General features: G+C 41.4%; 1 protein-coding gene across 2 annotated transcripts in view; it reads left to right on the top strand.

Moving 5' to 3' along the window:
* tll1 (tolloid like 1) overlaps positions 1 to 15,476 on the top strand; it is a 47,545-nt gene extending 32,069 nt beyond the window's left edge. Inside the window, exons 15-21 of one of the 2 annotated variants that reach the window (XM_022738140.1) lie at positions 577 to 737; positions 850 to 1,030; positions 5,347 to 5,463; positions 8,707 to 8,834; positions 12,280 to 12,493; positions 12,810 to 13,060; positions 14,568 to 15,476. In XM_022738140.1, coding sequence (XP_022593861.1) covers positions 577 to 737; positions 850 to 1,030; positions 5,347 to 5,463; positions 8,707 to 8,834; positions 12,280 to 12,493; positions 12,810 to 13,060; positions 14,568 to 14,702 — 1,187 coding nt within the window. In that variant the 3' untranslated portion in view covers positions 14,703 to 15,476. Of the gene's footprint in view, positions 1 to 576; positions 738 to 849; positions 1,031 to 5,346; positions 5,473 to 8,706; positions 8,835 to 12,279; positions 12,494 to 12,809; positions 13,061 to 14,567 lie in introns of both variants that reach the window. The other variant, XM_022738139.1, reaches the window with a different exon arrangement.
* Positions 15,477 to 16,038: the final 562 nt, after the last annotated feature.

The raw sequence follows: 16,038 nt of genomic DNA, 5'->3' as shown, positions 1-16,038 counted from the left end.
ACCCCAGTGCACAAAGCCAACTGCTCAACCATGATGGCTCACAGCTGTGTTAGAAAAATTATGGACATGACAGGCTGGATTTTGTGCAACCACAAATGCAATAGTTCGCAATTATGAAAACTAGTGAATCTGAAACCAAGACTGGATAAAAACAAAAACAGCTCCCTACTACTTCACTGTGGGCTGCAGCATTAGTTGTGGAGTCCTGCTCCTTAATATGAAGTCAACTTTTGAAGGTGCAACAACTGCATTCTGTCCTTCTAGCTGATGAAACACATAATATTTTCTGTATTTTAGGATTTTCAATTTGCCTTTTATAGGACAGTTGATACTATAGAGGCGACAGGAAATGAGGGGAGAGAGGTGACCTATGGGGACCTACTGTATGTTTAATGTCATACCACCCGTCTCTCCCCACGTTTACTATTTGTAAAATATGCAAAAAACAAAGAGGAATATAACCAATAAAGCAGGAAAACCTAAGGACCATAAAAGCTTAAACAGCACTCAGGTCTCCGTTCCACGTTCTTCCTAACTGGGTCAGTTTCTGAATGGTTTGTGTCTGTGTGTTTGCAGCGGCATGTGGTGGTCTTCTCTCTAAGCTGAATGGGACGATCAGCACTCCAGGTTGGCCTAAAGAGTATCCACCAAACAAGAACTGTGTGTGGCAGGTGGTCGCTCCCACTCAGTATCGCATCTCCATGCAGTTTGAGGCCTTTGAGCTGGAGGGGAACGAGGTGAGTGTGTCTGTGTGTTTGTCTGTATTATGTTAATTAGAGTAAAAGGAAGATCCTGACCATAGCAGCCACAGCCTTGTGTGCGTTACAGAAGCCTTATTTGTGTGTTTAGGTCTGTAAATACGACTACGTGGAGGTGCGGAGCGGCCTCTCGTCTGACTCTAAGCTACATGGGAAATACTGTGGCACCGAGGTCCCTGAGGTCATCACCTCTCAATACAATAACATGAGAATTGAGTTCAAGTCTGACAACACCGTCTCCAAGAAAGGCTTCAAGGCTCACTTCTTCTCAGGTAGGACAAGTGTGTGAGTGTGTCCGGTACGTGTGTGGGTGTGTATGTCTTCCTCATGGGTGAGTGAAATCTGTGCAATATCTGTGCAAAAATGTTGAACGTTTGGAGCATTGTGAACATGCGTAAGGACACCTGAAAGGGAGCTGTGTGAGAAGTTACTGTGGACTGATATTTCACAGCTGGAATCCATTTTAAGTGACATAATTACACGCTGATCGCAGCTGCTGCCACCCGCACTACAAACCCTTTTTAAACCCAGGAGAGTGTAAAACATTTTGGGTGGAGTATGACTAATATGAGGGGTTTGTAACAGGTGGAAAATTATTTTTGTAGTTACTCAAGTGTGTTGTGCAGACTTATACAACATGAGCAGAGCTTCTAGGACGCTAGGCTGATTATTTAAGTTTCATTTGCCTTCGCAAAATACAGGAAAACTGGCTCTGGGAGAATTCATCAGCCGAACATAGGGATTCCTATATTAAATTTCATGTCTGCCCACTTCTGCTTTGTGCCATTGTGTTTGTGTATGTTTGCTTGCATTTGTGGAAGTGTCCATATATATATATATGTACGTGTATACGCCTGTGTCCATACAGTATCAGTTTGTCTGCTTGTCTTCATGTGCTGTGTCTGTCTGTCATGCTGTGCCTCCTGAGCCTCCACCGGCTCTCTGGCCTCCTGCACCCACCCTGCGCTCTGCCCTCCCTCCCCCAGACAGGCTGGCTCTGTGTCAGGAGCGTATGTTTGTGTTTGAGTCATGCCAGGACATAAAGCACGGCCGCTCTCCCACTCGTGGCCGTATCAACAACAAGCTGGCAGCCTCATCAAAGGTCAGAGGTAACATGACCTCACAATCGGCATCTCTGATTGGCTCAGGTCTACTATGTGATTTGAGGGAATGGATGGATCCTGTTTTGATGGTGTGGATCATTGTTTAATCCATTCTCCTCCAGAGGGAAACATGTGCTGTGTCTCAATTCCATACTGGCTACTATTAAACTCTGCATCAACAAGGGCCGGGCGGGAATAAATGATAATGTTCATATTTATTGATTTGCAACAGAGTCTTATTGTGAGAATAGATTATTACAGTATTATTTTATTGATCTTCAAATTTCTCCTGTCTAATGGTCTAATGTAATATATAAGAGTGGAACAGTTTGAACATCAGCTTAATGATTTCATGTGCATTCTCCTCCATAACGTCCTATAGAGTACATTTATATAAGAAAAACTTACCAACGGATTTTCAGGTGTAGGAAATTCCCAAAATGGAAAGATTTCTTACTTTTTTATTGTCTGAGATGTTTCAGGAATGTCACCACTGTCCACAATTTGTTTTAATGTTTTGCTGCTGTGAGAAACTCTTCTCTTGTGCATTGCATTATGGGACAACAGTATCCATTAGCACCACCTTAAAGAAATCAAGTGAACATAGTATGCATATTATTTAATTAAATTTGTTTACTTTCCAAGCGTGAACACTATATACTGAAAATACATCCAGTATTAGTACATAGTATGGAATTTGGACACAGCTGTGATGTTCCAGTAAAAACACAACAAATGTCCCCTACTCGCTGTAGCAGGGATGAATTTGTTGGATGCTGACATCAGATAATAACAGCTTTAGGAAGGTGGTTTCTCTCTGCTTCAAAGGGCAGCTTCATTTTAACATGTAGTGACTTCCTCCTGCCTCAGAGGAAGTACATTCAGCTACCTGCAGAACACCTGGAACACAAAGTTCAACTGCTCAGTGGAGTGTGGTTGTGGAGGAATGACTTACTCGGACACAGATGATGTGTTTGTGTGTATGTGTTAAAAGTTGTTGTGTGAGTGGCTCAACTATTGTCAGAAACTTCCAGGGATAGCTTTTGGTTGGCGACAAGCCAGCAGCTTTAGGGAGGTCCCTTCAACCTCCCACACACTACTAATCCATGTGAGTGTGTGTCTGTGTGTGTGTTTGTGTGTGCGTGCATGTGTGTGTGCATGTGGACATTGTGTGCTTGACCTGAAGAAAGCTACAATGAACACTGTGTAGCATCAACTGCAAAGCTTCTTACCCTGTGATAGGGTGAGACTGAGCCCACAATAGCACCGTAATACCACATCAGACACAGACACACACACACACGCACGCACACACGCACACGCGCACACACACACACGCACACACACACACACACACGCACACACACACACAAGGAGTAGGAGAGGGAGAGAGAGAGAAAAGGATTTAGTGGTTTCATTAAAAGCAGATCTAGTTTGATTCACAAGCTCTTGAGGTGAGGTGAGACTCGGCGTCTGTGTCTAATCTCACATCTCTTTATAGGAATCTATCCCTTACTCACACTCACAAACACACCACACATACACACACACACACACACACACACACACACACTGCTCTGTCTTCTACGCTCTTCAGTCTTCCTGTGCGGTCATCTGTCCGTCTCCAGCTCTCTCTTTCTGCCTCTGACACTCTTGCCGTTGTCAATGTGGCAGCCCCACACTGAGCTCCTTCCACCTCCACTCATTGATCCACTTCGTTCCCCCAGTGTTCAGCCTCACTATAGGGCTTTGTAATCACCCAGCCACCCTGGTGGAGAAGCCCTGTGGTTAGAAAAGGACACAAATTAGAGGATGAGGGAGAGAAAATACACGAGGAGCGAGATAACACCTTAGTTGTGTTGGCCCCTTTTATATAAGTCCTAATATATCAATCAGTCATCTGTTTTATGTTCATACATTGTTCAAATCCACAAAATTTAAGTTGAGATCCCAATGTTTTTAAAGGTAATAAATATGTCAGTCTGAGTTTTGGGGAAATATGTATAAAATCATGAGTCTTGGGTTTGAGTATAGAGGTGCTGCTAGGCCATCTTCAGAAAGCCAGGCTAGCAGTTTCCCCCTGGTCCCAGTCTTTATGCTAAGCTAAGATAAGCGTCTGCTGACTGTAACTTCATACCATACCAGACAGACATGAGAGTGGTATCAACAGTCTTAGCTAACTTAAAAAACATTCCCCAAAACTATTCTTTGAAGGTCTCTCTCTAGCTTAGATCTCAAAACCATCTCCTCACAGAATGTATATTATACACATAACATATTTAATTTATATACATACATACATAATTTAAATCCTTAAGCACTTTACCTGCCTTGCTGTACCAACATCATAAAATACATTATAAGCAGCTATTAATTACCAAAAAGAAAAAAAAAAATTATTGTATTTGTTGTAATGCAATCATTTTATATTGAGTAGTTAGGCGTTATTGTACTTTGAAGAAAATCAGTTCTCCTTGTTAGTATGCAAATTTATGGAGCAAAGTTCTTCAAAATCTAATCAGTTTATTTATAGGGAGAATATGTGGTCTACATTTAGGAGTCACCATGGCAACTTAATGTCCCACATATCCTACCATGTACTGTGATGTTGGGACATAGAAATGACACATAAGTAGGTCTCGAGTTTCCAGATTCATACTTTAAGGCTTCTGGGATTCAGATGTGAAGACGGGCTGAAGCTCCCGTCAGCTTCTCGTCAGTTGGCGGGGTGAGCACATCAGACTGATATAGCAGTGGTGGTCTGGCCCCGAGGAGAGCACAGCTGATCTGAAAACAGCTCTTTTAAGGTCAAGAGACGTTTGACCGCAGAACAGCTGTAGCCATGACTCTGAAGAGTAGCACAAAGACAGTTTTACAGGCCAACTGAACCCGACACACACTAATGAACTTAACTCATTGTAGGTGTCTTTTGTCTTTTGAGGTGGTTTTTCTCACTTCCTATTAACGCTAATGTTTATCACTACTTTCTATTATTAGACCTCCGTTTCCTCTAACCTTTCTTTAACAAATCTTTAGATGTTAGCATTGGAACAATTTGGGCTGCAGACGGTGTTTAAAGCTGTGATGGTCCTGCTTTTTTGGCCGTCCTGTTGGGCTTAAACTGTCAGCCTTTTCTTAAAAAAGTTAAACTTGGCAGTTGAATGACATTCTGGGCGAACATGTCAGCTACTTCTCCTGGTTTTTGTTCATCCATTTCGGTCACTTTCACTAATTTGTACTGCACCCTTTTTCTTCACCAACCTCACCTTCCAAGTTTGATTTGACTTCCTTCTCTTTCTCTTTCTGCCTTTCCCCTGCTGTACTTTACTTATAATCTTTTCTTTCTCAACACTCCCCACCCCCCCCACCCTGTCCTTAAAGTCTCATCCTTCCACTCCTCTCCCCCGCTTGACCTCTTGCTTCTCTCCACCCCGTCTCTTTGCTGTTTCCACATGAGTGATGTGTTGCATGTGTATCTCTCACAGACAAAGATGAGTGCAGCAAGGACAACGGCGGCTGCCAGCACGAGTGCATCAACACAGTGGGCTCTTACGTTTGTCAGTGTCGCCATGGCTTTGTACTGCATGAGAACAAACATGACTGTAAGGAAGGTGGGTTTCACGTACATTCACATCCACACACACACTGGCATAAAAACATTGGTGCGCACATGCACGCCCTTACACATCCACACAAGCATGTGCTCATTCATAAAAACAGTCATCGTCCATCATACAATCCCTACTCTGTCTACCCACATCAGAGTCCGCATGACAACAGACTGACCCTCTCTATTTGAGGGAAGGTTTGCTTTTTTTTTTTTTTTACACACACGTTTCCACACTGCAAGCAGAGCTGTAGACTTGAGGCTTTGGACTCGGGCAGGAGTCAGTCTCAAGTCAGACTTGATTGCTGATACCTGAAAAACATTCAAGTCTCAAGGTTTGACTTATTTAAATCCAGAAAGAAACGTGTCAGACAGGCTTTGCAACATACCTTTAATATTATATATAATTACATTATATTATATATAATTATTAGGCCTGTGCACTGAAAGCACTTGGAGTCAGTTATGTAAAAGAATCAATCCAGCTTTACTTTTCTTAAAGGAGCAGTGTCTAGGATTGCAACATCGTTATCAATCGAACAATAATAGCAACACAGCACATGCAGACAGTGTATGCAGCACAAAATGACTGCACAAGTTCATGGTTACCACTGTAAAAATAGCTTATGAAGATATAAAGTTATTATACAGATTTCTTCCTCAATCATATTGTTCCTCACAGCCCTTTTAGAAAATGATTTGTGGCTGGTCCATGCTGGTCAGTACTGGTCTGCAGCTGAGGGGTTGTGAACCACTACTATTCTTTAGACTTTAAACTTAACCTGAACTTGTCTGACATGACTTGGGATTTGAGTTGAACTACAAACAGCTCTGCCTGCAAGTCACCAAAGCTGTGTTTACTGTGATGTGTGTTTATGTGTGAGAAACAGACACACAGGGGGCGGGCTCGGTTTCAGTTTGACAGAAAACATTATTTATTAAAAGTCCCCGGCACTTTCCCATGTGCACACACATGCATATACACAACTGTTGAATTGACATATTATACTCAGCTCTTTGAAGTTGAACTTTTGAACGTGTGCACGTACACACCACATCAATACTCACATACACACCTCACCAAAGGCTCCCTGCACTGCTCATAAAAAGACTCATGTTTCAAACATCTGGGAGCTTGAAAGCTTTGCATGTAGCGCTGCCTTCCTGTGTGAGTGTGAGTGTGTGTGTGTTGGAGTGTGTGTGTGTGTGTTATGTATGCATTAGACCAGCTTGACCCAGTAAGCTTGCAGAGTCATGTACACACACACACAGACATATTCCTATCACACAGCTTGTATTCGTTTGGTTATGTACATACATACATACATACATATATATATACATACATACTGTATGTGTGTGAGATAGTTCCAACGTGTGGAGAGACATTTGGATAGCCTGACATGTGCTGTTAACATGTTGGAGTGATGTAAGTGATGCTGCTCACCTGCCAGAGGTGTGTAAGACTGTGAGACACCTGCAGCAGAAAAGAAACAAAGACAAGAACACTTAAAATCAGTATTCTTTATAGTCTCAGAGATTTAGTTTCTTCCTTTTCATGAAATGAAAACATCTGTTAAACTGGAAAATGATCAATTTTTTACCTACTTACTGTTAATATTGTGATGCACCAACCTGATAATGTGAAAAGATTTACTTTTGATGCTGTGTCAGACAAGATAATTATGGCACAATTCAATGTCGGAGCTAAAATCTACATCATGAAAGTAGTTTGTTTTTTTAACTGCTGACAGTATGAAGGTCTATAAAGTGTGGCAATAGTTTGTGTGGGATATGACATCTGTATTCATTACATCGCATGTTGGAAAACTCTCCTTTACATTTTTACATTGTTCTTGTAAATCCGTCCGTCTCATTCTGTACATGGGTTCAGTTTATCTGACTCTAAATAAAAACTGTCTGGAATACATCTCGTTGTCTCGTAAATGCCTCCTGCCTCCCATCACCTTCATTGTGCCACTCCGCTCATCTAACCTACACCATACACACAAACACAAACACACACACACACACATACTGTATTCCTTTTTCATGTCTGTCTCTGAAAGCTGCTCTGGATAGCTTTTTGGTGCAGTTTGTAATTGATGCAAACTCTCCAAGATGAAAGCAGCTTTTAAGCAGAAACAGTTGCATCACAGTGGTTAGCATGCTAAAATATTGGCCCGCAGCTGATGTTTTATCATGAAGTAGAGTATTACAGCTACAGTTAGTCACTTACCCGATAGTGACAACTGAAACCAAGCTGCTATGTTACAGTAAATTTCAAAGTACTTGTTTGTCTTTTTTTGGCTTTATCATGGGAATCTGTTGCCATCGGTCTGCGCTGAGGAGGCTACAGTTGTGCACCATGGCACCATGATATTGAGAAGCCCAAAAACTGTTTTCTGAGATAAATCCTTAAAAGCAACCAGTGGCAATAACAGAGTAATTGTTTCCATAATGTGATAGAGAAATGAAGAAAGTTCTCATCAGGGAAGAGCCGAAGGTGCAAATCAGAGCTCAGACTCTTTGTCCTTGCAGTCAGGAACAAAACCCTGCAACAGAGTCACTGAACATATCCAGAATGAATCTGCAACGCTCCCAAACATTCACTCACTAAGGCTTAGCCCCTCAGACTGCAGTGTTTGCAATAAATGTAGGAACAGTTTAAAAAAAAATTTTTTTTTAACATATTTTGTTAGTCTATAATTGATGAATATATTGGATTGTTGCTTCTATAAATAGTAGTATTCAAGGTTCACATAAGATACTAAAAAATGAAACGAACTTCCCTTTAAATACTGTATGTAGGTTATGGCTGACTTGTACATGAATATAAAATTTAACATTCATTCTCGTGCTACTGCTAATTATATACAAAACGTTACATTTTATCATTGTTTATAGGTTAAGGTGTTGTTAATCCAAGAAATTCTTTTTATTCTTTTAGTTCTTTGTCTGTGCACAAGGTTGCCACAGTGCAGGAGCTACGTAAAGCCCTAATGCAGCACAGTCTTTGTGAGAAGCGTGTGTGCATATGGAATTCACACTGAACTTGTCACCAGGATGTGTTTCTTTGAGATCTTTTCTCTCTAGTTTGGTTCTCTCGTTTCTCTCCTTCCTGTTCTCTTTCCATTTCCTTTGACCTTTTCCTGTGCAGCCACGATTTTAACTTCCTCTCCATGTGTGTGCTTGCGTGTTTCTGTGTGTGTGCGTGTGTGTGTGTGTGTGTGTCCAGCTGAGTGTGAGCATAAGATCCACAGCCCCAGTGGGACCCTGAGCAGCCCTAACTGGCCAGACAAGTATCCCAGCCGTAAGGAGTGCACCTGGGACATCACAGCCACACCGGGGCACCGAGTCAAGATTGTAAGTGTGCATCAAATGAAGCAGCTTCTCTCTCTCACTCCACATAGACCATGTTCTTGAGCATTACTGGGATGCCTCTTTCCCTCATAACAATACATTATTCTGTCTGTAGGTTATGTAAAAGCCTCAGGCTGCCCCCCCCCACTCCTCCTTCTTACACGATGGTCTCTCTTTTGTATGTTCCACATATGAAACCCAAATGTGAACGGGGGAGAAAGCGCATGTTTTTATAATCGGGCTAACTGCAAGCGTGTGCTCATGCGTTAGAAAGAGGCCTTGGGCAGTGGCCATCTGTGTCTTTGTGTCTTTCTGTGTGTGTGTGTGTGTGTGTGTGTGCGCGCAAGCTGCATGTGTGCACACATGCATACGTTTGAGTGTGTAAGAATTTATGTGTCGACACAGATAGTTTTCTAAGTAACTGCAGTTGTACTTATTTATTAAACTGAATCAGAAACACAGTTCTGATTAAGGTCCATGCGCATCATGGATAATTGAGGTTAAAAAGTTCTAATTCAGATTTGCATGGTCATTTGTCATAAGAAGAGAGAGAGACAGAGAGAGAGGAGATAATCTAAACTTATGTGACAGCACATTAGCTCAGACAGATGGTGTTTAACTAACAGTGTTAGTGTGAATGGAGAATCTCTCGTCTCAGGTACGTTCACAGAAGATGCTTAGCGCCGTTTGCACACTCAACTTGCCGAGGTGATGGAGTGGTCTAGACACACACACACACACACACACACACACACACGTATGTCCTTCTGTACCTGTGAGGACTCTCAGTGGCATTATACATTCACTAACCTTGACCATCGCAACCACATTTAACCTTTTTATACAGGTTATGTACGTAGGCTTTGCATACATGCTTTCTTATGGCAACATATTGTTAACAGTTCAGTAAAACAGAAATGAGAAAAGAACAGAATCCATTAATAAAACAGAAAGTTGACAATTGACTTGCTTGTTTCATCCGACCAACAGTCTAAAACTTGAAGATATCCAGTTCACTATGGCTGAAGACAAAGAAAAGCAGCTAAACTTAAGGTTGAGAAATAACTTACATGATTTATTGGTTGTCAAAACGCTGTAGTTGCCAATCCATTTTCTGCAAGTTGACTAATAGATTAATCAACTACTCATTTCAGCGCTAAAAAGCGTGTATATCACAAACGTAAAACTCAACTTGGTCCTCACAAAGATGCAAATGCAGGAGCGGACAGTCACACACATGCTCACATTCACAAAGCGTGCTTCAGATAATCCTCCTAAAATCTACTCATGTTCCCAAATGCAGGTAGTGTCACACACACAAACACAGTGCAGTCTTTATTAAATGTAGACACATTCCTGGTCTAGACACACACGCACACGCACACACACACACACACACACACAGTCCGCAGTGTGTAGTCCTGCAGAATATAAGGACTTTGCTCCTCACATGTTATCAAAATTGCCATCAGCTGTCATTTAGTTTTGATAATCTCTTATGATCGCTTACGCAACCAAAAACATATTACATCATCAGCTACGATGACACATCGACGGTTCTTTGCACCATGTAATCACACCTTTTGAGTGTGTGACTACATGTGATCTATACACAGATTTGTGTGTGTGTGTGTGTGCGTGCGTGCGTGTGTGCGTGTGTGTTGAGATTAGCAGGGGTGCTCTCTATATCCACAGTAATGACATCACAGCGGGATAAATTTAATACCAGAAATCTGCACATAGCCATGAAGGTCACTCTGTTATTGCTTCTTTACTCTGTCTGTCTCTCTCACACACACACACACACACACACACACACACACACACAATTCACTTGGGAACAGTAAACAGATCCAGAAACCAGTGTCTCATCCGAGCTACAGTTAGAAACATCTGGAAGCCATCACCATCCTCCAAATCAAACACTTGCCCTCTCAGTAACGACATCCTCACATCAGCCCACCTTCGCTCTCCCTTCTCCTCCCGTCTGGTTTGTAAAAATCAGCGCAGTGTGGTGGTTTGTGGTGGCGTGATGGAGCACGGCTCAGGAGACAATCAGAGGGGTGTGTGACTGTGCGTGGGAGAGAGGCCTGCAAGGTGTTATGAGTCAGCTCACAGTGACTTGATTAGATTATGAATCGTGACTCTGTGTACATGCATGTCAGCGTGTAAGCAATGTGTAGGCAAAGACGGAGGGAGGCAGGGGGTTTCTTCTGCGATGTATTAAATATGCAAACACATTCTTTTTTTTTTTTTTTTAAACAGCTCTCTAACAAAGAAAATAAGACAAAAAAGTTCTTCTCATCGCATCTACCTAAATCACACCGTAAAGAAATATATAGCATCCAAAAAAAACAAACATAAAACACAGATTAAATCATTTTAACCACATTAGCACAGATTGAAATTTTAGGACACCTATATCTTATTGGAAATGACCCTCTGCTAATGATGTTTGGAGAGACAGATGTCTGTCTGCATCAGTCAAAGACAAAAAAAAGTATGTGCAGTATTCTGAGGATCTCTTTCAAAAACTAGTCTTTTCTTTTCACAGTCCGCTGAGTTAGTGGTGTGAGAGCTTTAAGGTTCTTTTGGTTCATTTACAGCCAAGCTTGTTTGTGCAGTAATACTTTTTCTATCAAATAATTAGTTGCCAAGTCAGAGAGACACTATGAAGAAAATGGCTTTTAATGAAGACACAATATAGTGACAGCTTTTACAAAGGATACACTCTCATTAGTTTTCTTCTCTTTCTCACACTGCCTTGCCGTCAGGCTCCTGTGCTTTGAGTCCTGTCACGGAGTCTCTGATTTTCTTTCCATAAACAGACTCTACAGGCCTCTAAACACCACTGAATATTATATTTTCTGTATCTCTCTGTTATTACTACATGTACAAATTTAAACTGTGCGAAACAGGAAGAGCAGGTAAAGCTAACGTGTCAGTTTCCCTCAGGAGCATTTTTTTTGAAGAAGTCAAAGACAGTTTGTGCGGAAAAGTGCCTTAAACAACTTTTGGATTTCATTCTTCATCATTTTCTAACTGATTGTATTTAGAGAGACCAGGGATGAGGATGTCATCTTTATTTATTTTTAAAAACAGACTATACAACTTCTGCAAAATGGAAAGTTAAATATTTTGTAGTTCCTTACCAGGTACAAATTTATAATCACATAAATGCAACACGTGTGTACCGTTGTAGTTTTAAAGGGTAATTTCACCCAAATTACAAAATAAAATCATCCCAGTAATGGAAATAAATACAGTTTAATTTTTGGTGCTCACAGTATTTGAATAAGATTTCAGTTTTCATTGGAACTACTTTCTACCAAAGAAACTGTTCCTATGAAGACATTTAACGGCGAGGTCAACAGGTCTTGTTTCAACACTCACGCATATCTCACTCATCCATTTCTCTCTGTCGATCTCTCTGCCTCCACCTGTCCAGACCTTCAACGAGTTTGAGATCGAGCAGCATCAGGAGTGTGCGTATGACCATCTGGAGGCCTTCGATGGGGACAGTGACACGGCAGCCATCTTGGGTCGACTGTGTGGCAGTAAAATCCCAGAGCCTCTGGTCTCCACCGGAAACAAGATGTACCTCCGCTTCATCTCTGACGCTTCAGTACAAAGGAAGGGTTTCCAAGCTACACACTCCACAGGTGTGTGTCTGTGTGGAAATGTGTTTGAGTTCATGTCTGTTACTGACGTTAAAATGGCTTTTTGTTTGTGAGTTTTTGTGTTTGCAGAAAGAGCATCACTCACGGTCCCCAGCTTGAATTTCTCAAGTTTTATTCATTTTTAAGAGCAATATCCCCCTCTAGTGGTTCTTAAGAGCACATACATGATGGAAATTATTCATGAAACCTGACTTGAGTTTTAAGAATGTCTGGATCAACACAAAATCTAACAAATGCCACATTTTTCAGGTCAAAACTTTGTATGACGATACCTTTCCCTCCATCTGTCTCTCCTCAGAGTGTGGAGGTCGTCTGAAAGCAGAAGCTCGTCAGAAGAACCTCTACTCTCACTCCCAGTTTGGAGACAACAATTACCCAGGTCACACTGACTGTGAGTGGCTGCTGACGGCTGAACAGGGTTACGGCATCGAGCTGAGCTTCATCACGTTTGAGGTAGAGGAGGAAGCTGACTGTGGTTATGACTACATCGAGCTGTACAACGGGTACGACGCTAACTCACATCGACTCGGCCGCTTCTGCGGTTCAGGGGTAAGGCTTCATGATTTCACAAAGGTTATTAGTTATTAAAGAACCATGACAGTGTTTGTTACATGTTTGAGCGCTTTAAATACAAATGATGTATACTTTTTTTTTTTTACGACTATTGTCAAATCCACGCCAAAGGTTTACTTTTAGCTTTTTTGATGTATTTCTTCAGCTGTTCCAGGCAGCTTTCACCTTCCATTCATTTCCATTTGATCCTAACTATCTGTTTCTGACTTCTAAAGCATTAGGCTAGAATTATTCAATATTTTTTTAATAACAACACATTTCTTGAAAAGACCTGATATATCTTATTTCTCTGTGCGATAGATCTCCTTTGTCATCCAAACACTATTGAAAGAAAATCCATAAGCCACACTGGTTCATATGTTCCTTCATTACCATGAACGTGGCAACTGTAGCTCATTTTGACTCAATCCCATGTACCCCGTCCTGCTGCCGGAAATACTCATAACACGCCAGAGGTTGTTAATTTGCTGCAAAAAATAGCTCCCAACAAATGCACCATTTATTCCTGTTTGAATTATGTTTGATAAGAATAACAGTGTCCAGCTGTTTTCGAAAATAATTTCTTTAAATGATACAATGTGTTTATGACCAATGGCTCCGTTGCTGAGGGCCACACACAGGGTCGGGAAGAGACATCGACTAATGTATTGTTGATTCTGGTCTTTTCGTGAGTTTTGTCCACGATAAGGAAAATGTTGAATAACACCAGCCATATCCTTCAACTACAAATCATGTATATTTTTCTTTTGAATGCATGGTGTACAGTTTTAGATTTTGTATTTTCCTACCATTCCAGGAAGCTGTTGGTTTCAATTCATTTCTGTTTGTGAAAAATCCCAAAAGTCCCGAAAGTTGCTTGAGTTTGTGTGGTTGATAATCTCCTGAGTGTCATTTAACATCAAGTTTAATTAATTACTCAAATTTTTTCAGAGTAACATTATGGGGAGTGTGGTAATGCAGTTCAAAAGTGGCATGTGGAGCTTTCTTTTCAACAAGTTTGTCTTGACACTGAGTTACACATTGTGTATCACTGAAGCCTGACAAATGTTGAATTCATTTTTCTTTTCATAAAGCATTTGCAAAATTAAGTTCTCTTTTTGTGATCTTTAAACTTGGATTGTTTACATCCATGTTTACTTGCAAGCAGTCTTCTTCTTCCCTTTGGCACAATGCTAATTTCCTCGACATATTACTGCCCCTTGTAGATCAGTGGAATGGTGTGAAGCTATTGGCAGAAAAGTGTGATGGTTTGTGGCGAGTTACACAACTCAAGCAACTTTTAAAAGTTTGCTAATTAATTTTCATATTATGCATGAATGAACAGAAATAAGGCGTTTCTGGAAGGTAGAAAAATATATTCGGAAATCTAAAACACAACAGCATGGTTTGCAAAGACCTGCTTCTATTTGATTTGTAAGCAAAAGCTCAGATATGAACCTTTAAATGTCTGAGAAACTCCTTCTCATGTCTCCTCCTTGCTCAGCCTCGGGAGGGGATTTACTCGCCCGGAGACGCCATGCTGATTCGTTTCCATAGCGATGACACAATCAGCAAGAAGGGCTTCCACATCCGCTATACGAGCACCAAGTTCCAGGAGAGCCTTCACACCAGGAAATGACCTCACACGTAGCCCGTGACCTCTGACCTCTGTGCAGCCCCGCCACTGTTACCCTGACCTTTGCCATGGCAACGAGAAAAGTACAGCCTGTCCCCTCTTCTCGGACAGATGTGGACGTTTGTGGACGTTGGCCAGCCACGGGAGGAAGACAACACTTTGGTGAACATTCGTCTCCCTCTGTGGCTCCACACAGGTCATCGCACCCTGAGATGAGACAGGAAAAACAACGAGATATCAATACGAGTTTCAACAAACGTGGGGAAATGTGCTGAAAACTGAGTGAGCCGTTTTTGTGGAGGGCATGGTTTTCATTACTGCACATCAAGATTCCCTTGTTCAGTGTGGACAGAGGGTCGCAGAAGATCCAAATTAGTTTACTGAGATACTAACGGTTGCACAAGTGCAAACAAAAGACGACCAACACACACACACACACACACACACACACACACACACACACACACACACACACACACACACACTAGATTCATATTCAGAGTTATAAACTATGGATGCTAAAGGAACTAAAGAGCTACAAGAAAATGCATCCAGGAGTCTTTTCTGGCTCCTTAATCCTTGACCTGTGCGACTTACTGTGATCAGACGGCTGCTCATCACCCACAGTAACTGAAAGGAAACACTAAACAGACATTTTTATTGCCTTTGATGCCTGGGAACTGGTCACTTCAACCCAGCTCAGAATGGCTGCAGATGGTTTTATTTCATGTCTTATTGTAAAACCCATTGTGTTTACTGTATGTGTGTGTTTGTGTGCGTGTGCGTGTACGTGTGCGTGTGTGTGTGCGTGTGTGTGTGCGTGTGTGTGTGTGTGTGTGTGTGTGTGTGTGTACGTGTGTGTACAGAGAAAAGAACAAACAAAAGGCTGAAGTCCGTCCTTTGCCCTTTTTGCTTAAAGCTTATGCATACGACCATTGTGGAATGGAAAAGAAAAAAAAAAGAAAAGAAAAAATGCAAATGGTGAATTTCCAAATGATCTGTGATGTTAATGTTAAGCCTTGCATTATGTTGTGTGTGTTCATGCTGTTTTTGATTTTCACCATCTTGTAACAAACCAAGCAACTTTCATGGATATTTCCAGTTTCCTCTTCAACCACAATAATCATGAGATTTTTTTTTCAGTGGATATCGGAAGGGAATATTTTTCACAGCTGTCTCTCGGAGTGACACGATTCTGATTGAAGGAGAGATTCCCATGGTGCTAAAATAAAAATACACTGAATGACTGAGTGAAGGTTTTCAAATGGAGACACAGTCAGCGTGCAAACAGCACACTGCATCAACAGCACTAGTCCTGTGGAACTACAATTTTGCCTTA

Source organism: Seriola dumerili, unplaced genomic scaffold, assembly GCF_002260705.1.
Source record: "Seriola dumerili isolate Sdu_G_001 unplaced genomic scaffold, Sdu_1.0 BDQW01000035.1, whole genome shotgun sequence".
Lineage (NCBI taxonomy): Eukaryota > Metazoa > Chordata > Actinopteri > Carangiformes > Carangidae > Seriola > Seriola dumerili.
Note: the sequence above shows the minus strand (reverse complement) of the source record. Positions and strands in the feature narration are given on the sequence as shown.